This window comes from Rattus norvegicus, chromosome 5, assembly GCF_021556685.1.
Source record: "Rattus norvegicus strain SHRSP/BbbUtx chromosome 5, alternate assembly SHRSP_T2T, whole genome shotgun sequence".
NCBI lineage: Eukaryota > Metazoa > Chordata > Mammalia > Rodentia > Muridae > Rattus > Rattus norvegicus.
This window is the reverse complement of record NC_141538.1, coordinates 106248387-106273579: the sequence shown is the minus strand read 5'-3', so window position 1 is coordinate 106273579 and position 25193 is coordinate 106248387. Positions and strand designations below refer to the sequence as shown.

Genomic DNA, 25193 nt, shown 5'->3' with positions numbered 1-25193 from the left:
TTCTGTGATTATTTGTTTTACAAAGTTATGAGTACCCACATGTGTATATACATTTAGAATTACAATGAGCTTTGGATGGGTTATTATCTTGAGCAGTATGAAACCACCTTGTTTATTGCTTCTGAGCAATTGTCCTTCAAAGTTCCTAACGGCAGCACTCCTGAGTATTCATGACATAATTAATTCATTGTAGATACTGATGATTTAATTCAAAATGGTGTTGGGTTAACAATAGTAATGGAAAGGTCAAGCAGAACTTAGTTTATGAAATTAAAACAAATGTAAAGACATCAGTAGGTAGAATAGCAAATAGAAACATAAGACAAATTGTTTAATGGAAGAAAGTATCTAAAAAGTCACATAAAATTCAAGACAGAGGGATGAAGGTTTTTAAAAAAAATATGAACAGAACTGTAAGTGTGGATTATGTGGAAAGAATGATTCTTGCCAATTGTTTTTGGAAATACTTAAAGACAGAAATTTTCAGTCTTAGCATTGCTACTCAAATCAAATAAATAACCCATTTCTACATAGATCAAAGTTTACTACAAGAAGCCAATGAAGAGTCAAAGAAACAAAGAAGAAAAAGAAAAGAAAAGCACAAGACCAATAAAGACCTATTTCCCAATAACAAGTTAATTGGTGGACTTGTTAATTGGTGGAATCGGTGGACAAACATCTTTATAGCACTGGGCAAGGATAAGTGTTAACAGATTTCATTCTATGGCAAAACTTTAAGGAAAAGAAAATGCACCATTACTATATGCAAAATCAAACCCCCTAAAATAAGAACAATTACTTATTGTTCTTAGAAGATATTCTAAAATATAGATACACAGTGCAGAACAAAACTGTTTTAAAGGCTGGAGAAATGGCTCAGTACCTAAGGATGTGCACTGCACAGGAATGATGACCTGAGTCTTAATCTAAGCATTTCTGTACAAAGACCAGGACAGGGGCTGGGGATTTAGCTCAGTGGTAGAGCGCTTACCTAGGAAGCGCAAGGCCCTGGGTTCGATCCCCAGCTCCGAAAAAAAAGAACCAAAAAAAAAAAAAAAAGACCAGGACTGTGCCTGGTCCTCCGAGACATTGAGGGCAGGGACAGGAGGTTTGCTGGGGATTTGCTAGTTGCCATCCTTGTTCCAGATCAACAGGGAGACCTGTCTCAAAGAAATGAAGTGGAGATGATGGATTAGGGCATTGGCTCTTCTCCTCTGGCCTCTAGGCATGTGCACAGGAGTTTACCTCCACAACACACATGCAAATCTCTCTCTCTCTCTCTCTCTCTCTCTCTCTCATACACACACACACACACACACACACACACACACACACACACACACACACACACACACCAGTGATGATATCTGGGAAGAGTTATTAACTAAGAAAGAATAGGATCAAAAAAAGTCTACTATCTTGAAGCAGGTCTAAATCAACCTTGACAGCAAAAAGTCTCTAATCTGGAGTTAATAAACATGAGCTGATAACTATGCTAATCTTTTAGTGGATAAACTTTTAGTAGATGGTTATCTAACTTGAGTGTCTAATTCTAGTAAAAGTAGAGCTACATACTAACAGCAATATCACAAAAGAGAGTTAAAAGATTCTGAGGAAAGATAATCATTCGATAGGCAGGTAAAGCACTACTTAACCTTATTCTCTAATTATACATGCTAAATTTAGGGTAGCTTCTTAGAAAGTAGACGTATATATTTCTATATGTAAAAGATATATGTAGATATATCTATATAAGATATATATCTCTATCTATCTATCATCTATCTATCTATCTATCTATCTATCTATCTATCTACACAATTTTTCAATTGTAGAAGAGGAAGAAATACAATAAGATTAGAAGAGCTTCCAAAGTACAAAGGAAACATGAAAGGAAATGAAAAATGGACAACTGATAAAAGTTTGTTGAAATAAATCTTCCAATAATTACCAAACACAAAGAAAGCAGATATCCTCTGGGGAAAGGAGAGCAGCAACTTCCCTATTAGATGCTTAGAGCAGCTCTAGCAGGAGGTTGGATATGAAGGAACAGAAGTGATGTAACTGGAGAATCTAATCAAATGAAAGTTAAACTGCCACATATACCTACATCAGATAACACAGACTTTAGGGCAAAGTATTGCAGCTACTGGGAAAGATGATGGAGGTAGTTACTAAATTATGGGAAAGGATCAGTTTCTTAGGAAGACAGAATGGGTTTTAAGTTAGGTGTGAGTTCAAGGTTACACTGAGGTATAGGATAAAACTGTCAAGAGCCAAACAAAAAGGAGAAAAACAAACTTTATCACTTATCTTTTTAAATAATTTGGATACGAAATAGTCTACATAGACCACCATGAATTTAGCAAATTCACCCATATGAAAGAGTTTAAAAATCATCCCCTGGATAAGTGAAAAAATCCCTGAAGAAACAGAAGCTGAAATTACATCCAAAATATTTATTGTTTTTATTGGGTGTGTATGTGTGGTTTATGCATGCCTATGTATGTTTACAGGTATACATGCATATGCAGAGACCAGAGGTCAGTGACTAGTGTCTTCTTCAGTTGCTCTCTGCTGTATTTTTTGAGATAGGTTCTTTCATTGAACTTGGTGCTCAAGCATTTGGCAAGATTAGCTGACCAGCCACTCTAGAGCCTATACAAAATCTATAATCTATACCCTATGCAAAAGATAGAATTTAAAAATATTTGAGATCGAATGACAGCACCAATATCCCTCACAGCACCATGAGAGACAATCAAAGTGGTATTCATGAGACCTATGGAAAATTAAAAACTAAACAAGCAGGAAGTAGATGGAAGAAGAAAAGTTCTCATCAGCCAAAAGCTGGAGTTTCTGTAAGTCAAAGGCTGCTATTTGCAAAGACTAAGACAACGGACTTCTGAAAGAGCTTTATTCAATCATAGTATGAACAAAAAAGAGGTAGGAAGGAACATGGTTAGAGTTGCAAAAGAGAGGACACAGGCAGAGTTTAAGATTGCTGTGAGAAAATGTGACCCTCTTCAAACTGATGTATTTGAAAGGAGTCAGACAAATGAGGGACAAAAGAATTTTGAGAAGTAAGAGAAATAGTAGGGGTAGATGCTCGTGGAGAGGCATCATGAGCTGGGTGCTGCCCTCTGTCTCTGCACCTGCAGGTTGATGCAATTTTTTTCATCTTTATTAACTTGGGTATTTCTTATTTACATTTCGATTGCTATTCCCTTTCCTGGTTTCTGGGCCAACATCCCCCTAGCCCCTCCACCTCCCCTTCTCTATGGGTGTTCCCCTCCCCATCCTCCCCCATTACCATCCTCCCCCCCAACAATCACGTTCACTGGGGGTTCAGTCTTGGCAGGACCAAGGGCTTCCCCTTCCACTGGTGCTCTTACTAGGCTATTCATTGCTACCTATGAATTGGAGCCCAGGGTCAGTCCATGTATAGTCTTTGGGTAGTGGCTTAGTCCCTGGAAGCTCTGGTTGGTTGACATTGTAACAGTCATGAGTCCACCGCACAGAGGAGAAAACAAGGAACTGGGTGGTTGAATCACAGTGTGGCTGCCAACCTCATTCTCTCACTTACACCATGCTCCTCCTTATCCCTTAAACAGATTCAATGAGTAGCTTGTGGAGTTTAAAAGCAAGCTGTGTTAAACCTGAAGTGACAGACAACCCCAAGCCATTTTTCCAATAGTCTGAAAAACTAGAGAAAGAGGACATTTCCCAATGCATCCCACCAAAGCAGATTAGGGTCATAGGAGGAAGAAAGCAAGTCAGGAATTAATCAAAGGTACCAAGCAAAAAATATTAGGAACAGGCTTGAGAGGTGGCTCAGAAGGTAAGAGCACTGACTGTTCTTCCAGAGGACCTGGGTTCAATTCCCAGAATCCATGTGGTGCCCCACAACCATCTGTAACTTGGGTTCTAAGGGATCTGGTGTTTCTTCTCCCCTCAGCAGGCACTGCATGCACAGGGTGCACAGACATACTTGCAGGCAAAGCATCCATATACATAAAATAAAATTTAAAACCAAATCAGCTAAAGAGACAAAACCATGGTAAGAAGGTGGATGTGTGTTTCAGAAAGGCAACCATGACACTAGAAAGAAGTGCAAAGGTCTTATACCATCAATCATTGGCAAGCATGTTAACAAAGAGAGCATGCATGATTCACGCAGGTGTAATGGGTGTGAAGTACTTTAGTAAACCCTGTTATCATCGAGGGTTTGAACAAGCATGAACTTGGTCTGTGGTTTTTGTTTATCACATGATGCTTTCCCTTTTCTAGCTCTTATCAAATTGGCAAAATGTTCTTTATTTTCTAGTTTTGCCTCTATTACTTTCCATTATTGTAATAGATCTTTATAAAAGTCAATGTAAAATTTTAAATTTAATGTAGAATAATAAATACAATTATCATCATCAGTTGCTGTACTAACTGTATTGGCTTTCTTTTGCTGTCATAACAAGCTGTCATGAACATAGGAGCTTAAAACAAAATAAATGGACTATTTTGTCATTCTAGAGAGAGGGAGCAACACTGGAGCTCAAAGGCCCATTTGTTTGCACAAAGCCAAGGTATTGGGGGGCAAAGCTGTTCTTAGGAGGCCCTAGCAAGGAGTCCAATCCTAAATTTAGCTAGGTTGTCAATCAAACTCAGTTCTTTGATGTCGAAAGACAGAAGTCCCTCTTTCATTGCTATGCACATGTTGGTGGGAATGACAGTTTTACAAGCTTCTCTGGTTCTTATATCTTAGAGCTAGAAATAGTGTATGGGTCTTCTTTGAGCTTTGAGTCTTTGGTCCTTTTCTGACAGTTGTTCTGACTCTAGCCAGTGGAAGTGTGTGCTTGTTTGTTTGACTGTTTTACCTTGACCTGCATGTCCTAAGGTTTATTATCTTCATTGAATTAGAAACGTCTTCTTTGACAAATAATACAGTATCCAACAACAGGTCCCATGGCCCAAGGCTTCAGCATCTTTGAGAGCTCATTCACGTGGACTGTGGCTGTCAGGCTGTGTTAGTTGATTCTAAAAATGTAGAGAATCCTCCATCGTCTCTCTGGTTTAATTCACAGTGCACTTCTAGTCAGAAGACTTTTCTCTTTTTTGTCTGGAATATTTTGTAATTTCCTATATTTTCTTTGGAAGCTCTTATTAGATGTTGGGACTTACTTGCTTTTGAAAATATCTCTTAAAGGGTTCTCAAAATTAAAATTTCTGCAATATTTTATTACATTTTGAGTCAAGTTTTTAATTGTTACAATCAATTTTTGTCTTTATTTAACATCTGGATCTTGGTCTGTGTTTTTTGTTTATCACCTGATGCTCCCCCTTTTCCAGCTCCTATTAACTTCTAAGATTTTCTTTATGTTCTAGTTTTGCCTCTGTCTGTGGAAATTTTAATTTTGATTGCTATAGTCTTCTATTGTAAATTTCTAATACTTTCATTTCCTTATCTGTGTGTCTTACTTCATTTATACCTTTCTCAGAATCTTTTTCTTAGTTGTTACTTGATCAGTTGTTCTATTTGTGGTAGTAAAAATCTTACATAGTTACCCTTGCCAACACTAAACTGGCAAATACAAAATTCATTGCTCCCCGGAGAATTTAGTCCTTGAGTCTCTGATCATCATACTTTAAGTCAACTTATCAAAAGATAACCTCATTTTTCTATTTGAGGATACCATATTTAATAGACATTGTTGGCTCATTAACATTGAACTCCTTTGTAAAAGCACTACAGTTCCATGACTCAAGGAACCTTATCTAACAACTGTGTCCTCTAGAAGGCACATTATAACCCTTTTTGAGCTTAGAAACAACAGACAACACTTCATTGTTATGCTTGTGGGCCATTTTAAATAGCAAAACCACTCAGACAGAAACACAGAAATAAATGGGGAAAATATGCTACTAAGTAGATAAACAAAAAAGCCATACTTTTTAATAGTTAAGAGCTGACTCAAGTAGACAATGTCACCTTGTTCGACCCCAGCTGGGAACACAAGCACAGATTTTTTTTCTCTGCCCTTCCCTAGTCTGCAAATGACCACAGAAGCACACCACAAATACTTACGTGGGGATTGCAAACACATTTTAGCAAGTAGGCAAATTCACAGTGACCTGCACTCATGAATAAATCACTTTTGATGTCTTTGTCAAACAGTTTCACATACTTTTATCTGGAGTAAATATTAATTTCGTTGCCACTCTTGGTGTTGTGTTTCTGTCATGTGCTTTGGGACTTTTATTGTAGACTCAGAATGGTCTTTCCCCTATTCTAATAGTTTCATGATTATCTCCATGTGGTTCTCACAACTCCCAATCCAGAATCAAATACTATCCCGGAATGTGGGGCTTTGTGCCATAATAAGGACATTTTAAGTCCAGCCCTAGAGTCACAGAGTGGCTTGACATGATTCAGTTGATGATAATACCTACATTCTCCAACTAGCTTTCCTTAGAACTGTAACTTCAGACAATGCCTTCATCCTAAGCAATGCCTTTTTTCTAACAGAGAGTCCTATCCAAGTTTCTGACATCAAGTTCCCCACCTAGACTGCATCCTACCCTCCTGTGAAGTAAGTTTGTCCTCAGGGGGCGAGGATGCTGCTGATCTTTGCACACTCCTAGACTTAGAGCTTGCAGCTGTACAGTCAGCACAGATCACCAACTTTTGTTTATGATCCATTTGTGGTCTATGGAATTTTTATCCAGTTTTTGAAACTGGCTGGGATACTCTATTGACTTTTATTATTTTATACAAGTTTGATATTGTTACCTGTTCCAAGGTGGAAGAAGTAAAAGAACTCAGTTTTTTTTCTTTCATTTTGGTATTTTTATATAGCTTATCTCACCCCACATTGGGTTTCTAGAATATTTTTTATCTTTCTTCTCATCCTTCCTCCAATTTCAAAACTTTTGAGAGGAGAAAAAAAATCATATACAACCTTTGGTATTTTCATTTTCTCCTAGGGCAATGCATTGCACATAGTTGATAAGGTCTATTGAATTAAATTCATGTCAATTGAATTATTTAAGAGTGGTAGGGAAGAAAGCATGCATCAGGTCTTTGAAAGAAATGCCTTCTTGACCATTAGAACTGTACAAATTATACACAAGATGGAGAACTTTCTCCCTTACAGGTCTTGGGGAAACTCAGTGGCCTTTGAGCTTGCCTATCAGAATGCAGGCTCTTTGGAATGTGATACAGAACTCTGCCTCATCAGAAGCCTTAGATGGGATGCTCATAACTAAAGCAGGTTAATACATAGCTGTGTGGGAAGAACAAGGTTGCATATCAAGAAAGTGGCTATCTGGGGCTCATGCTGTCATGATGGCCCAGTCCTCCTATATTGAGAGGTATATGTGAGGTATCTTCAAACCTATAGTAATTCAAAGAACATTGCTTCAACCACTAATTTTAAGGAAAAGAAAATAAAGTCTTAAGTTATATACTTTGAAATAGACTGGTAAATTATTTTAAAATTTCTGTTTGGGTAAGTAGAAATTTTATTATACTGCTGAAGAAAAGGAGCCTGGAAAAATGCAGGACGTAAGTGGGGCTGAGTTCTGAAGGCTATTCACAATGAAGAATCAAAGAAAAAGAAATGTAACAATGCTTTTTCACCCCTTCTTCTCTCAAGACCATGCTTCACTCAAAACCCTGAACTTCACTGGGAACTTGAACCATATACTCTCTGAAAGCCACATTGGGTACTTTTTATAGCAAGATTATAAGGAAAATATAGTGAACCTCAAAGATAACCTCTCTTAAAGGTCATAACTTCCTCAATAAAGAAAGAGGATATTTAAAATGCACAAAAAGCACACAGAAGGCTAAATTCCCGGAATAAAGAATCACAACATGGTGTAAAAGCTATCTTGTTAAGTAAACAATGGCTCCACTCACAATACTTAACTCAATAGCCTATAGGAGATCTCACAGAAAGTTCCACCCCCCAGCCCTCAGCGCTGCTGTTACTTGACCTTCAACATCTCTTTGGGTTAATCAGAAGATTTGATGTTGCTTATCATTTTTCGACTCATGGAATCCAGGCTGAGCACAAGCAAGTATCTGCAAGTTAGCAGCCTATGCATGGCAGCTTGTTTGGTTTCATTCCACAGGGCACTCTGCCAAGGGATGAACAGCAGTAGTCATTTCTCTCTAAATCACTGTCAAGACCCTGCTTCAAGCTGCTATTTGGTTCACCAGAGGCCAGTACATAGACTATGGAATCCAGAAACTGGGGTCTGGGAAAGACGATTTTGAAGAGGACTGACTTACACATTTATATCTTCTTGACAGGCAGAGAGGCTCCTAGGAAAAGGAACAGGGGCAGGGTGAGGGTAGCGGTGAGGATTTGGGGGTGTTTTCAGTTTGGGTGCTTGGATTTGTTCTTCCTCCTGTATTTAATTTGCACATTTAAAGTTCTCAGCAGTTCAAATGCTTTTAACCCAGTGGGATTGTAAATTGCCACGATAAACTTGAATATCTCTTTTCTTTTAAAAAAGCGCATGCTGTTTTTAAAAATGCTTGGCCTTTAAAAGCCTCTTCTATTTCAGTTTTGTTCATAGCCTAGACCATCTTATGCCTGTCTTACATAGTTTGGAGCACAGGATTTGATATTTATGAATCTGGCAGGGTCACGTTAAGCTATTTTTCTTTAAATGCTTCAACTTCTCTATCAGTAAAATTAAGGCACAACCCATTTTTTTTCTCAGAAGTTGTAAGAACTAAATGAGCTAGGGGGTGAAAGCCATTAGACCCCATGACTGGCATATGACAGATATGAAAAATGTCTGGGTTCCTTTCTTCTGCTGGTATTTTACGTCTATAATTTTGACTCTGGATTACATGATTAGCTTTATCTGTCACTTCAGGGAAGAGGTGTGTGGCACCTTTGCTTCTTGGCCTTTGGCTAAGATCAAGTGAGAAGCTATTGCTGTTTGTGTAAGACTATGGAACTCTCTGGCAGATGGGACTCATATCTGCTTCCCCCAATATGATATACATTCTAAGTCTGTAGAATGATGGATTCATCCTCGAATTCTACTCGTCAGTTGAAAGCTTAACTGATAAAGATTTCAGTGTGCAAAAGTCCTTCAGCTAACATGGTACTATTACTAATGAGAGGCACGTCTGCAACAACAGGTCTATCTGAACATTCGCCCTAGGGTATTCCAATGTGACAACAGTAAAGGAAGCAAACCCTGGGGTTGACAGTAGATGCTTGACATGAGCTGTCCATTCACATGGAAGGAAGCACTTTCATTTCCTCTTGGCCAGCATCATGGGAGTGAGAGGTAGACCCAGCTCTATGGTCTAGAAATATCAGCTCATGTTGTTCCAAAGTCATCCTCAACCATCATCAACATTTCTTTGACAGTCCCTGAGAAGATGCTTAGTAAAAATCAAGTGTGATCAATTTAGGAGAAAATATACCAGAAAGATGCCATCATGCAGAAGCCAATTGTATCACTATATTTGTTTGCATTTTGTCTAAGCTATGCCCCACAGTTACCTGACTCACTATAAAAGGGGCTGCTCGACCCCTCTTCTCTCCCCCCTCTCTCTTTCTCTCTCTCTTGCCTTCTTGCTCTAGCTCTGTCCTCTCATCCCTTCCCTCTCTCTCTTCATTCCCCTCCCCCTGATCTCTCCAAGTGTTCACAGCTCTTCTTCTCCTCTTCTCTCTTCTCCTCTTCTCTTCCTCTCCTCTTCTCCTCTTCTCTTCCTCTCCCTTCCTCCTCTCCTCTTCCTCTCCTCCTCCTCTCCTCTCCTCTCCTCTCCCCTCCCCTCCCCTCCCCTCCCCTCCCCTCCCCTCCTCTCCTCTCCTCTCCTCTCTCTCCCCCCACCCCCGCCGACTTTCTCTTTTTCTGTCTCTACTACCCTCTCAACTCCTCTCCCCATGCTCTAAATAAACTCTATTCTATAGCACACCATTGTGTGGCTGGTCCCTCAGTGGGTAAGGAATGCCTCAGCATGAGCCCTCAGAGGCACCCCCTTCCCCATACCTGGCTACATATCCACCTAACATATGTCCCCCTCTTTATCTTTTTACAAAACACAACATTTGGTGCCAGGCTCACAGGGATGGTGACCAAGAGACACAGATCAAAGGAAGTATGGGTGACAAGGAGTAGCCTCCTGGGGATATCCCCAGGATCATGACCAGAGCAAGGGCCCTGAGACTGGCACTCTGGGCCCGAAGAAGGAGCTGATGTTTGCACTTCAATATTCTCTTTTATATCTTCTGCAATCCTTTGGAGTTCTACACAGACCTTGAGTTAAGTGTAGGAATGCAGTCATCCTTAGCTGGGGGATTCAGTTTTTCTGGATCAAAATGTGCACTTTTTATGAATGTTGATGCTGATGGGATTGTCTTGGTTTCTGTTTCCCTGGTTCCCACCCTCTCTAAGATTGCCACTTACTTTATCTTTGCCAAGCAAATGACAAGAAAAGAACCAAAATTTACTAAGCACCGCTCACACACATATTTGCACCCCTGCACTCTCTGTAGAGGAGCATTACAACATTAGCAGAGCTGTTATTCTTGCATTATGATTTAGGAAACTGAGGCTACAAAACGTTAGAGAGATTTTACCCCAAACACAGAATCTGTACCAAGTCTGAGGTCTTTCAACAGAGCAGTGTTTACACCAGACCTCTCCTGGGAGAGGTCAGGTTTGAGGCAAGGGATACAAAATTGAGAACACATGAAGGAGAAAGGAAAAGTGGAGAATTAGGAGTCCAATAAAGATATGTCAAAAAAGCATTAAGAAAGAAAGGCAATGTAGGGAGCAGTCAGGAGAAGGCTGAGGGAAGAAGAAAAGCAGAAGGCGCAGCCCATGAACATGGGGGGCACCCAGTTCCCTTGGCTAGCTGCCCAGCCACGAGCACAGCAGAGACCTATAGTCACAGGAAGGAATCTGTGAACCATTAAAAATTGTTTATTTCTTTATGCCACAAATGATAAAACAGTCGTAAAATGCAACGGTTGTTTTCCCAGAGTAATTGCTGTGAATATTTTCAGCCATTATTCTAAATGCTCAGTGTTTAACTAGTATAAAAGCAGTGATGTGTTTTGAACCAAAATCAACCTCCAGTTGTCACACAGCATGCTGTGTACATACTGTTGGAGATTAATTTACTCTCAAGACCTTCAAAGCTTACTTAGTACTGATGCTATCACAGGTTGGACAGGAGCTCTCTCTTCTAAAATACAAAAGTCACTCATCATTGTGTTCTTGTGAAAAAGCGTTTGCCTCTATTATTTGATTATATTGTAAATAATATTAATACAGTAATAATAATAATATTCATCATCATCATCATCATCATCATCACTAATGTCATGTGTCCAACCCAGGGAAAGAGAACACTGTTGAAAATATTCTCCCTCAAGAGCGTTGTTTTCTTCCCAGAGCCTAGTAAGAGAAAGGCACAGAAAGCCAAAGACCTTTAGTTGCCGTATCAGATTGACCCTGGCTTTGTGATAAGTTAGAATTCATATGGTATAGACTGATTAACCCCTTAGATATGATTGTGAGTCTATGTACCAATTCTAACCCAGTATTTTTCTGACTAAGAACAGCCAACCATTATAACTAGCAAACACCTAACTGCCTAACCTAAGGGACAAAAACTATATTAAAAAGGAAGGAGCTTTGTAATTCTGCACCTCAGCCAAAGATGAGGTCTGGTGTTCTTAATGTAGAATACCTGGCCCCTGTCACAACAAAACAATGAAAAATTCTCCCATGCTGCCAGAGTAATGCTGATCTTCAGAGGCTCAAAATGACCTAATAAATTTACCTTTTAAAAATAATGTCTCCCTTGGGGTTCGAGCTATTAGAATGCTTGTCCAGCATGTAGGAATGAGAGGACCTAGGCTGATCTGTAGAAGGACATAATCTGGGCATCTTGGCACATGCCTGTAATCCCAACACCCGGGAGATAAAAATAGGAGGATCAAGAATTCAAAGTCTTCCTTGGTTACATAGAAAGTTGGAGAGCCTGGGTTATATAAAAGGCTGTCTGAAGCTCAAAAACTAGACTTGGAGCATTTTGTAAGATAGAACGACTTTGAAGAATGGTAGGCTGCAGCAAAGTGGGCTAAATATTTGATATTTATGGATATTTATTCATATGTAACTCTGGAGACTGGGAGTCCAAGTTTAAGGTGCCTGAAGTCCTGGTTACCTTGGATACCTCTCTTCTAGGTTTGGGATGGTTGTGTTCTATCTCTCTGTTCCTCCCCCTCCCTCCCTCTTTTTATCTTTCCCTTTCTCTTCCTCTTGTTCCTCTTTCTTCTCTTCTTCACCCTACCCTTTGTACTTTCTCTCTCCCTTTGTTTATGTGTGTCTTTGTTCATCCTAATCTCCTTACTGGTCACATATATTGGAACCCAACCTAATGTCTATGTAGCTTAATTGTCCCTATAAAGATCTCATATGCTTATATTCTGATGTACTGGACTGTTAGGACTTCATGCAAATGAGAGGATACAAGTGACGTCACCCCAGGTGGGAAGAGGTGCAGAAGCAATACCACATTATCGGTATTGAATCAGTGTTCCTCAAAATGACCCATGGTTTGGGATGTTTTTTAATGTTTCAAGAACAAATATAAAATTCATTGAGTAACTTAAAATACTTCCATCAAATCTCTTTATCTTTAATATTTTCTTATTAAAATTATACTACCAATAGAAAATGTACATTTTTCTTTCTAAAGACACAGAAACCCTATAAAGAGAGAGAAATGTGACTCCTCTTCACTCATCCAGTTCCACTTTGTCTGACATTATATAATCTCTGCCATCAGTTTGATAGATATCCTTCAAGATCTGTAGCTGTATCACATACCCATGCTCAGTCCACTTTAGGGAACCCTAAAGCAAGATCACTATATCTGTTACTGTATACTTATACCACACACACACACATATATATATATAACATATACATATATACACATATGTATATATACATATAATATATATTTTATACTACAACTACACACACACACACACACACACACACACACACACACACACACACACACGCAGAGTATACTAACTTTTCAAACTTAGGGAGAACCTGAAAGGACTTTATAGCTTTGTGCATATAGCACTTCCTTATTCTTTAAAATAATCATATAACTTTCCGGCATTGGTGCATCATAGTTTACCTAGCTGATTCTCTTCTATTTACTTCCACTTTTAAACTACCACAAACATTCTATTCATGCTCTTCTTTGTATATTTCTGAACAAGGTATTTTGGCAGATGGTAGATGGAGATTAGAGAAAGTTCATACATTTGCTTCAAGCATATAAATTGTAGTGACAATACTCCAATTCAGAAAAGCCCCACTCTTTCAGTGAGCCAGTGTGGCTGTCAGACTTCAGTGTCTCTGGAATACAACAGTGAAGATGAGATCTTTACGTTCCCCCAGTACTTCTTTGATCCATATACCTAAGCCTTCTCAGAGACTCTCCAAGTACAACGTACATGTAGAATCTAGAGGAAAGGAGACCTTGATCCCAAATTTCCTCTAAACCAATGACTGTCAATTTTTCTAATGCTGTGACCTTTAATATAGTTCCCTGTGTTATGGTAACCCCAACCATAAAATTATTTTGTTGCTACTTCATAACTATAATTGTATTTACTGTTACCCATCATAATGCAAACATCTGATATGTAACCCCAAAGGGATAGTGACCCCCAGGTTGAGGACTGCTCCCTAAATCTACCAGAAAAAGACAAGTCCTGGCCATCCTATACTGATCTCAGAGATGATATCAGCACAAGAGAATTTCTTATTTTCAACTGCCTGGGACAAGGGATGAAGAAAAGATGGGTCTTGTGAGAAGCACATTTCTTTCGTCCATGCTGGAGGGAGTGAATCAGCCACAAGGAGAAGCAGCCAGGATGCTGAGGGTAACCTTGGAAGCCCCTCTGGTAGGTGGGGATCTTGAACATTTATTAGGAAGAAACCAACATTCTTTCCCTCAGAATTTCCTTCCCACTTAAGAGACTTTGTACTTGAGGTTAAGAAATCCCTCCATGCCTTCTATATATTTTGCCAGAGAGGGGCTGGCTTGTAGCCTGGGGAGGAGAAACACAGAGTGGGTGGCTAGAGCAGCTAGTTTCTTGTCAGTCTCCTCTTCCCAACAGAGCCCATCACCCTGAGTGAGTGGTTAGGAATGCCCCTATAAATAACATGCTGGGTGAGTCCAGATTTTAACTCAGATAAATATCTCACCTCTTTCCCCACAATAGGCCCTGTGCTGCACCTCATAAAACCACACACCAGGGTCTGAAGCAATCTAGGCCCCTTCATGCTTTGCCCTTCACACATACTAACTAGTCTCCGATGTCACCTCAGAGAGAACTTCCTGACCACCCATGCACAGCAGTCTCCTCATGTCCCTCTCCACCACACCACCCTGCTTTACTTTTTTTCACAGCCTCTATTATGTAAAATTGTCTTCTGTCCTTGCGTAGATGTTTACTCTCTGCCTTCTCCAGCTGACTTTGAACTTTGTGAGAGTCTGGACTGCATCTTTCTCTGTCATTAGCATATCCAGTGCCTGGACATGTGTCTGCAGCATGGTAGGCCTCAGTTGGATTTGTTAAGTGACTCCCATCCTCATTTCTCAAGATTTCATTGTAGCTCGAAACCTATTTCCTCTCAACTTTCAAGGATCCACTCAAATGGCGTTTTACTGAGGATGTCATTCATTCATCATCTATGCAAATTTTGTTCATAGCACTATTGATGCCCTATTAAGTTTTTTTTTTTAAGGATACCCATAGGGCAAAAGAAAGGCACACCAGTTTCACTTATAAGTAGGTATGTCCAAGCACCTTGTTAAGTATTGGTGTTAGTCATTCAGTGGCAATTTGAAAGAGCAAGACATATAACTCCAAAAAAGTATTCTGTTTCACCCCTAATTCCTCTTTCCTTACCAATGGATGTAATTGTCTGTTGGGGACTATACAGCTTTTCTAAGCATGAATCACATCAGGCAGTGTGCTGGATAGTTTTAGGTCAACTTGACACAGGCTAGGGTCATCTGAGAGGAGGACACCCTGACAGAGAGAAAATGTTTCCAGAAGATTGGAATCAAGCCTATAAGACCATTTTCTTAATTAGTGTTTGATGTGGGAGGCCCCAGCCTATTGTGAGTGGGATTATTCCTGGGAGAGTGGGATAGCCTGGATCTATAAGAAAGTAGGTTGAGCAAGCTAGTAAGCAGTACTCCTTCATGGTCTCTGCATCAGATCCTGCCTCCGGGTTCCTGCCCTGTTTGAGTTCCTGCCCTGAGTTCCTTTGATGATGAACAGTGATATTGGGAATTTGAAACAAATAATCCCTTTCCTCTCCAAGTTGCTTTCGTCATGGTGCTTCATCACAGTAATAGTAACCCTAATTAAGGCAGACTGTGCCACTGTTACTCTCCTAGCACTGGCCACTCTTGTTAAGAAAGGCTGTGCTCCATTAAAAGTAAAGGTACAGTAGAGAGAAGAGTTTGTATATTGTTTGTATATTGCGGTTTGTATATTGTTCAGTGGGTGCTGGGAAGTGCTGTGTTTTCTTTTCATGTTGAAGATGTCCTAAGGCAGTTCTGAGTTTCCTGGTTCCTCCTGCAAAACTGGGCACCACATGTATATGTGGTGAGATGATCTGATGTCATCCTGATGGGATGCTTTAGCTTCCTCTGCCCACCTGGACATGGACAATGCACATCGCACTTTATTAGGGTGTGTGTTTGTGGCTTTGCCTGACATAATAGACGTTTATTTCCTCCAGCATAGGTTTCCTGCCTTTGTCCTGATAGCAGCAGCCCTTAGAATCTGTCATGCAGAATCCGAGCCGGAAAGTGAACAGATGTTGGTGACATGTATGATTAAACAGGAAGGAGCGAGTGAGAACAAGCAAGCAAACCCATAACTCTATCATGTAACAACACATCACTCCTGCCTTTCAGAACAAGGATGACAAAAATCATAAAGGACTGCAACAAGATGGGGAGAATGTTACCATATCCCACACCTTGGCGCACCTCGGATGGAATGACCCAACGCACAGACTCCGATAGACTCCCACAGATGATTTCACTACCTCTGTCCAGACTGCAGGAGTATGCCACTTTTTAATCATCCAAATATGAACTCCAAAAGTTGGTTTCAAAATCTGAACAAGGAGGGCCTGTATCAGAGTTGTCATGCCTGAAGGTTTTATATTTGGCCTTGGATATAAAGCAGCAAGCATGATGTGACTTTATTCTATGTAAGAGCTGCCCAAGAAAAATGGTCATATGGATCAAGCAGGAATCATGCCATTAACAATCCTGTGCATTTTATGACCTTTCACAGACTCAAATATGAGAACTACTAGTTAAATAAATGGTCGAACTGCAGCAAGTTGAGAATTCCACTCCATGTTGGCTCTCCTTCCTTCAATTCTATTACTAGCTATAAAGGCTTCCACTGTGGTATTATTGACTGTGTGCTACCACTGATATCTTTATTGATCTATATTCATATCCAAATCCAGTTCAGCTTACATATGCTTTACAAGAACTCCAAAGTTTAAGCTGGAAGGATGCATGGGGTTTCTTGGTTCAACTTTCACATTATTTTGGATGTCAAAGCAGAAGCTCAGGGGAAGTTATAAGGTTGCCAGGTTCACTGTGTTCTCTCTGGCCATGATAGCTGACACCTTTGTCTTCTGATTAAAGAAAAATTCTGTCCAGATAGTCCAGAGCTTTGGGGGGGTTGTAATGGGAGGGAGGATGGGGAGGGGTACACCCATATAGAAGGGGAGGGGGAGGGGCTAGGGGGATGTTGGCCGTGAAACCAGGAAAGAGAATAACAATTGAAATGTAAATAAGAAATACTCAAGTTAATAAAGATGAAAAAAAAGATAGTCCAGAGCAACAGTGCTGGAGACCCTAGAAGAGGATTGTGTTAAATGGAGTATGAGGCAAAACAGCTAGAATTCCATCTCTAAAATATATTCCAAACCCTCCCACCAGTGTGATGCTAGTCCAAGCAATCACAGATGCTTACCAAAACTGTTGTAAAAAATCCTAGTCTTCTACTCTCCCACCATTCTCAAGAGTGAGCTGAAGCAGAGTCTGACTCATTGAACTACAAGTTCAATTCTGTTCTCCCCTGCTTAAGTTTTTCCAGACACTTTGTATAAAAATATAAGCACCTGGTAGTGCCTTGCACGATCTAGCTGCTTCCAACTAAGAAAAGCCTTACAGAAGAACTCATTTACTTTGGCTCATAGCTCCTAAGGAATGAGTCTGTCATGGAGTCCAGCATGGCATAAGCAGAATGCGTGGCAGAAGGCCCAAGTAGCAGAGAGATCTCATCTCTAGCATTAAACACCAGGTAACAAGAGTGAAGTGAGGTGGGGCTATAAGTTCTCAAACTCAGCTCCTGATGCTACTTCCAGGAAGCTACATCTCTCAAGGGTTCTATCACATTCTCCAAATAGTACCACCAACTATTGACCAAGTCTTCAAATACCTGAGCCAGGAGGAACATCTATCATTTAAACCACCACAGGCATGAAAAGACTTTGGGCAGTTAGAGCCAAGACTGAGAACTCTGGAAATATTGTGAGGAGTTTGATGCTTGTGTTGATACATTTCATCACTCACTTCTGTGTTGACTTACATGCACTTGAATATCTGTGCATATGTATGTGCACCTGTGTAAGGTGTCTACAAGGACAAATAGGGGCATCAGATCCTCTTGACCTGGAGGTACAGGTTTTTGAGACACTTGACATGGGCACTGGGCCTTGCTGCAAGAGCAGCAAGTGCTCTTAAATGCTGAGCCAGCTCTCTGGGTCCTGGCAATAAATTTCTTAAAGTCTTGGAGCTGATTTTTTTTTCTCAGAAAAAAAAATCACAAAAATTGGAAAACACTTTCTGCTCTTCATCTTGCTTTAGAGAACTAGGTTTTAAAGAAATATAGTATTTAACAGCTCTACAAAGAAAAATAGTCATGAGTTGAATTTTTGAAGACACAGTGGTTCAAAAGTGTCCCAGAAAGCTGTCTAGGGAAAAGGTGTATCCCTGAGAGCTAAGCTGAGGGACTCTCAGGTTGCCAAACTCAGCTGAATTCTCCTAAACATCTCAAGTTGAAAAATAGGAGTGTGAGTATGGAAAAGAGCCATTCTTCGGAGATTTATTCATTCATTTATTTATTTAATGACAATGTTGTTTCTGTCACAGCCAAAATCCAGGAAGAAAAATCCTTCAATTATTTGAAGACTCTCCATGCTCATAAAACAATCAGTATCAGTTTGATTTCTCCAAGCTGTAAAAATTGGGCTCATGTAATACTGTAAGTTGAAAGTGATTTGAGGTCAGAGTGAGCCTACATTGGCCCAGGATATTGCTAAAAACAATACTAAGGAAGTTATGAAAATTTCTAAAGTGTTTTAAGGACAGGACAGATAGTCTGCTGCTCAAGATGCTCACAGTTCACCTACAGAATACAGCCTAGGCCATTACAGCTAGCCTACACGCTCAAAAGGCAAGAAGGAAGATAAGGAGAATTGAGTCACACCACTTAAAAAAAAAACTAAACAAACAAACAAACAAAAGCCAACCCTGTTATCTAAGCTACTACTACCAAGAATGGGGGATTAGAAAAGTCAATAAGCTTATGCACATTTCCACCATCACATCTTTTCATACCATTTCAAGAGGTTTTGTTTGTCTCCATTTGTTTTAAACAGCAAACAATTGACTGACATTTGTAGGTGAGGAGGAAATTACAAGTGATAATGATGGATGCTATATTATCTGACATCTATCCTAAGTAGAAACAAGGATCTAGCTACCCAAAGATTTCCATCGAATAATTACACTTGCTCCCCATGGTCACACCCTGTTTCCTGTATGTTCTCCTTGGGCATTAAAACCTGACGGAGCACTTTCCAATGGTTTTACTCTGTCATCTCTGTTATAGCTTCAGTCAAATGCAATGTTTGTGCTTCCTCATTTCTCAGTATTTCTACAAGTCTTCAAGTCTGTCAATCATCATCTCTGTAGGAGCAGCCCCCATTGCTGCCCACCATTTGTCTCCTGAGTGCTCATCTCTACTCTGGCCAACGTAGGACTTTACATTCACTTCCTCATTTTCAATTTGTGTCTCTCTTCAATGAGTGAAGTATGCTGCCTTTCCATTTGTCAACATGACTTGATTTGTCATCTGTCCCCTCTATGAAGAAGTATGGTATGGCATCCAGGGCATTCTCACCTCCTCACATCACCATTTATCACTCATTTTAAACTCAGCTTTGTCATTTTTTATGTGTATGTGTGGTGTTGGGAACTGAACCCAGAACCTTACACATGTTTGCTAAGTTGCGTCTACCTATGAGTAAGACCCCTCAGATGTCCCATATTTGGTACAAACAAACAAGATTCCCTTGAGTCTACAAGGAGATATTTCTTTTATACATTTTATAAAACTTATGCTGGTATTTGAAAATCCTCTAAAAGCCATATTGAAATTTAATTTCCATTGTTACAGTACTAAGAGGAATTGTGTTCCTGTCAAAAAGGATTAGTTCAGCTCAGTCCATTTGTCCTGACGTCCCAAACTGCTCTTGCCAGATGCTGGGACCCAGTTCCTGAATTTCCAAGTCTTCAGCACCAGGTCCCAAATAAACCTGTGATGTTTATAAACTGCCCAGCCCATGGTCCTCTGTGCACAAAACAGAGCCATATAAATAGCCCATACCCATCCACACCATTTCTTCATTAGTTTCTTCTTTATTCTGTCCCAGTTTTCTTTTATCCTGATAAACTATGGATTAGTGAGAGTGAGACTGGGAAGAGAGGAAGGAAGGGGCTCTGATTAAGATGTAAAATAAATAAAACATAGAAAATTATTTTATGTGCATAAATGTTTTCCTGCACATACATCTGTATATTCGTGTCTAGTACCTGCAGAGACCAGAAGAGGATATTGTATCCCCTGAGATTAGAGTGTCAGATGGTAATGAACTCCTGGAAACTCAATTCAGGTACTCTAGAAGGGCAACCAGTGCTTGTAATAACCACTGAGCATCTTTCTGCCCTCTACCTCCCCGCAACTGTCTTATTTCTGATACCTGTTCTCACCCTTCGTCTAGCATTCTGAATACTCATATACAGTTCCAGGCCAGCCATGGCTATAGAGAGTGAGACCCTGTCCACATACTGAGTGGAGCTGAGTCGTAGGACAATCACATTAGGAAAGACTATATAGAAGGCCACTCTGAGGAAAGGACATATCAACTGAATCTAAACACGAAGGTGCCAATCAAGGAAACAATGAGGAAGAGTTTCCTGAACAGAGGGATTAGGGGGTACAAAGCTCTCACAATGTGCTCTTTGCTTCTTTTACTCTGGGTACACCCCCAACTTCAGGTGCTTCATGCACAATACCCTTAGCTTATATTCCTCTAGGATGAATTTCCTCTGGGGCTAAACCTTCGTACATTGTCTTTCCCATATATTATTGATCCAGTGCAACCATGCTGTTGCGACAGAACTTACTTTCTGACGGTGAAACTGCACCATATCTGCAATTCAGACTCCCCTTTGCTCCCGTGTCTACTAAGCCCATGAACTTGGAAGCTAACATTCAAAGCTTTTCAATGATATGACCTTAAACTATCTTTCAACTCTTTCCTGCATGTTGGCAGGCACAAGTTACTAACATGATTGCGCAGTACACCCTTTAATTCTTCTGCCTCCAAAGAGGCCCACAGTGTTCACTCCGTTGGAGTAACTGTCATCTCCTCACACACAGCATGGGCCAGTTTTACCCCTCCAGGCTCGATCTCACTCCATTTTTTCCTTTAATACCCTTCAAAATCCTCTGTTGTCATCCCAAACAACTTTATCCCAACTGGCATTTGTCATGTTTGCCGAGGAATGAAGTTATGTCTCTCTCTCTCTCTCTCTCTCTCTCTCTCTCTCTCTCTCTCTCTCTCTCTCTCTCTCTCTCCACACCCCAGACTCTGTAGCAGATGTTGAAAACAGTGAATGCGTGTTATTTATCCCTGTGCTAGCACAGTGCCTCACACGTAGCCAGCATTAAATGTTTGCTGGACAGATGAAGGCATTCAGCAAACCTGACTCTGATTAACTAATATTTATTTCATGATACTCCAAGTGTTTTCCCTTTTTTTTTTAAATCATTGCCTGCCTCATTTCTCCTGAGAACTATATGTGAAAAGACAGAGCAGGAAGAAATGCAGTTTGTTTTGAAACAGTCTACTTAGTTTTAATCTGGTTGAGCGATTAAAAGTTTATACGGAGGAGCATTAGAAATGATTGGGTAATCAGTATAGAATGCAATAAATAACTGTTTGTGAAGTACTAATTGATTGGCTTCCCACTTAGATCCATAAAACTTCTTAACATATCCCAGGGCTGAAATATTACAATCTCAAAGCAAAGGAGCTCATGCTTACCACATTACTGCATGTTCTGTATCGAATATTTCTTCCTTCACAGCTCCTACATCACAAAAAAGAAAGAATTAGAAAATTTCATTATTACCTATGGAAGTCTCAGAGATTGAACTAATTTCCTCTCACAATTTATTCTTAATATGAATAACAAGTTTTCATTTTTCTTCTAAATAGGTTATTAGGATTGTCGGCAAATATCTTCACCTACGGACTTTTCTGGCCCTACTTAAATATTTTTGAAGATGCTATTAAGTATACTTTAAAGACACTGCTTTGACAGGTATATACTATTTTATCAAATGATACACTTGATATACCCACATCCATCCTTTGTCATTTCAAGTAATTTCAAAGGATTCAATAAATGAGGGTATAACAAACCATCTCCACGAACACATTTTATCCAACTGTATCTTTAAAACAGATAAATTTCTAGAAGCAGAATTACCAAACTAAAATAAAGAAACTTTGGTCAGGCACTTGCAAATTATTGCCAAATTGCATTCCATAAAGGGTGTGCTATTACATAGTCCTACCAACACTACATGGGAGTTTCCATTTTACTAAATTCTCATGAATAAAAATAATTGATTTTTGCTAAAACATTCAGTGATGACAATGGGGGAACAATAGTACTCTACACTTTTCAAGCAAACCCACACTTTTCAGAAAGCAAGGAAAATGATGTTATGAAATTTTCAGAGAGTTATCATGCAAGTAGTTATCAGTCATGGAGTTCCAGATACAATTTTAAGTTTGTCATATGTTCATTAGCTCTCCTGAATTAGTGGAATGATAAGGTATCATCATCGCATTCACTTTACAGATGGGATGATGCTAACAGTGGGTTGTTGAAACCCCACAAGTGCTAGGTGGTGGCGTGATACTGACACAGATCACTTGGTTTCAGGACTTAGATGTATGATAAGACTTTGCAATGCTCCTAATGCTTCCCAATCTTTCAATTCAGGAAACATTTTGGAGCTACTGTTACAGGCTATGAATGAAATGACTTTGTACAATGCTAAGTATGGAATACAACTTGCATAAAAATAGTGATTGTGTTAGGTCTTAAAGATGCTAACAAGAACAAAAATGGCATCCAAAAACACAATTACACACAAGCTGTTTTAGGCATAAAGATTTGACTTCAATCAAGTTATATGCTTTGATATACATTAAAATTAGAATTAGTGAAGAAACATCTGAATTGTAGAAAAGGGAGACTTATTGAAGATGCATGGGGGTCAATGAGACAAGCGGTGCTCTAGACTCAATGAACTTGAAATTGACCCTTGACCAGGCTGCTGTTGCTGCCTCAATAGATGGCAACACTGAACGTTCAGCTCAGATGAGGAGCATCCCTCATCGAATGCCATGTTGGCTAAGAGTTTTTCCAAGAATGGCCTAACTCTAAAAACTGCCGAGAGGGAGAGTATTGGCTCTGTTGGCATAAGTATGATGATCCATTCTTGAATAGGCAAGGGGGACCTCAGGTTACTTTAGAACAGAAAACGTAGAACTCTAAACTAGAAAAACTCAACTTTACTTGAAAGAACTGAACTCTGTAATCTTAGAGGCAATAATGTCTTTTTCCATTTTTTTGTTTTTATGCCTTAAATGTAGTAATGGAAACACTTTAGAATCAGGAGTTTGAAGATCAGAATCTTGATTTTGCTTTTTTTTTTCTTTAACTTAGGTCAGCCTTTGACCCTTATTTAGAGTTTTAGTTTGGTCTCACATCAAATGGCTTCACCATAAAGCTCTGTTTGAATGACAGGGGCTATTACAGTGCATCACACAGAACAAGACAAAGAAAGCAACTTGAATCCACTTGCTTGAATAATTTAGACAAGCTTTCTTTTAGAGATTTTAACCTATAACTACCTATGCAGAATTTACCAGAATAATCTTTGGAAATAGGAGTGATAGCGTAGAGTTTAAATACAGTTTGAAATAATTTTGATTAAGGCAAACAAAGAAATAACAAAAACAAGAAATGCTTTTTATATCTTCTAAAAGATAACTCTTAATTATCTATCATTTAATATTGATTTATAAATTACTTATGCTCCAAAGCAACTTCTTTTTCCATGTTAAATTATAATTTAATTGATTGTCCATTTAATTTGTCAAAAACATGGTATTCAATATAGTATTCCATATGGTGACAGTGTTCAAGTTTGGCAAATCAATTGTTTATTATTGTTGCTTATTATCATTTATTATTATTACTATCATTATTAATACTATTATTATTGGCAATTGAACTTAGGATCTTGCATGTACTAGCAAATGTTCTACTACTGAGCATTATCTTCAGCCTTGACAATGATTCACTATTGAAAGATATAATATGTGAATGATAGATTATAATAAAAACACTCTGGCCCCGTGTTGGCATATTATCTTTAACTTTTCACAAAATACAAAGTTGTGTTATTCTTACTTTGCAAATGAGGAAACTGAGGCCAAGAGTGTTGATCAGGCTTACAGATTTATACACAAAGAAGAGACCCGGGAATTTGGAACCCTGGCCTGACTAACCAACACAAGAAAAGGAACAAGATGTGAGAAGGATGTGTGGGATACTAACGTTAGAGATGACTCGCATCATATCAATCTATGTGCTGCCTCTCAAGTCTGATAAATCTTCCCATAATGCAAACCTACACACACTGGGGCATCTTGCAAAGAAGCGTGCTCATCAGTAACATGCCATGTGTAGTATTTCAGTGCAGAGGAGTTAATTTTTAAACAATCAAATTTATTATTATGTTTAAATATAGACTTTCTCCCCTTAAGTAGAAAAGTGACTCTTTCACTACAAGATTTAATTACTGTTGAGCATACATTTCTCCATCCCAGGCATTTGCCTAGATACGACATCTCACCTGAGAATTAAGTAGCCCTTCTTCCCTTCCTTTTTATTCAAGTTTATTCAACATCTGAGTGGGCTCCTTCATATTTAGGCAATGTATAATTTCATCCATGGAGATGAAACCAGCAGAACTTTCGATCCAAATAATTTCTGAGAAATGTTAAAGTGGAGCAGGGTTTACAACTTTCTCTCCCAGCACAAACTGAAACACTTAGAGGACTGTGCTGATACAAATCAATGCAAACACTGGAATATATTCACAGACTAGAAAGTCCCATGCTCATCCACTTCAGCACCTCACGCTTAGCCAGCCACTTAACTCAAACTCAAACTCCTCTCTCAAAGAATGGAAACTACCCCAATCACAAACTATTCTTTATGGGTTAATCAGGCTTTAATTCTCTTATAACGCTATTAGTGTAGACGCTGGGTAATTTTTTCTCTACATATAAGAAACCCTCAGACTCCTCTGGATACTGGTGTGTGCTATTGTCTTAGTTTCAATGATCACAGTTCTGCCACCCAAGAAGACATTAAAAAGACAGGAGAGTGGCATCTCTAGCAGGGGTTGGTTCACACATGGGGCTCTTTTCAGCCAGCTTAGTCCACCCGAGAGCTGCAGAAGGACCACCTTTGGGAACCTATAAGTGAACTATACGGGGAACAAGTCCTTTCGGAGACTCCATGAGACCCTAATCCCCTCAGCCCTTGAAGAGACAGCCATTGGAACTTCTAGATGCTTGTGAATCTACCTCCAGCTGTCCACGGTCTTAATCTAGGTTCAAAGTAGATGCTGAAAATT

General features: G+C 39.4%; 1 protein-coding gene across 5 annotated transcripts in view; it reads right to left on the bottom strand.

Moving 5' to 3' along the window:
- Adamtsl1 (ADAMTS-like 1) overlaps positions 1–25193 on the bottom strand; it is a 398736-nt gene that overhangs the window by 319837 nt on the left and 53706 nt on the right. For all 5 annotated transcript variants that reach the window (XM_087549776.1, XM_087549775.1, XM_087549777.1 and 2 more), the window contains 1 exon segment: positions 21511–21556. In XM_087549776.1, coding sequence (XP_087405902.1) covers positions 21511–21556 — 46 coding nt within the window.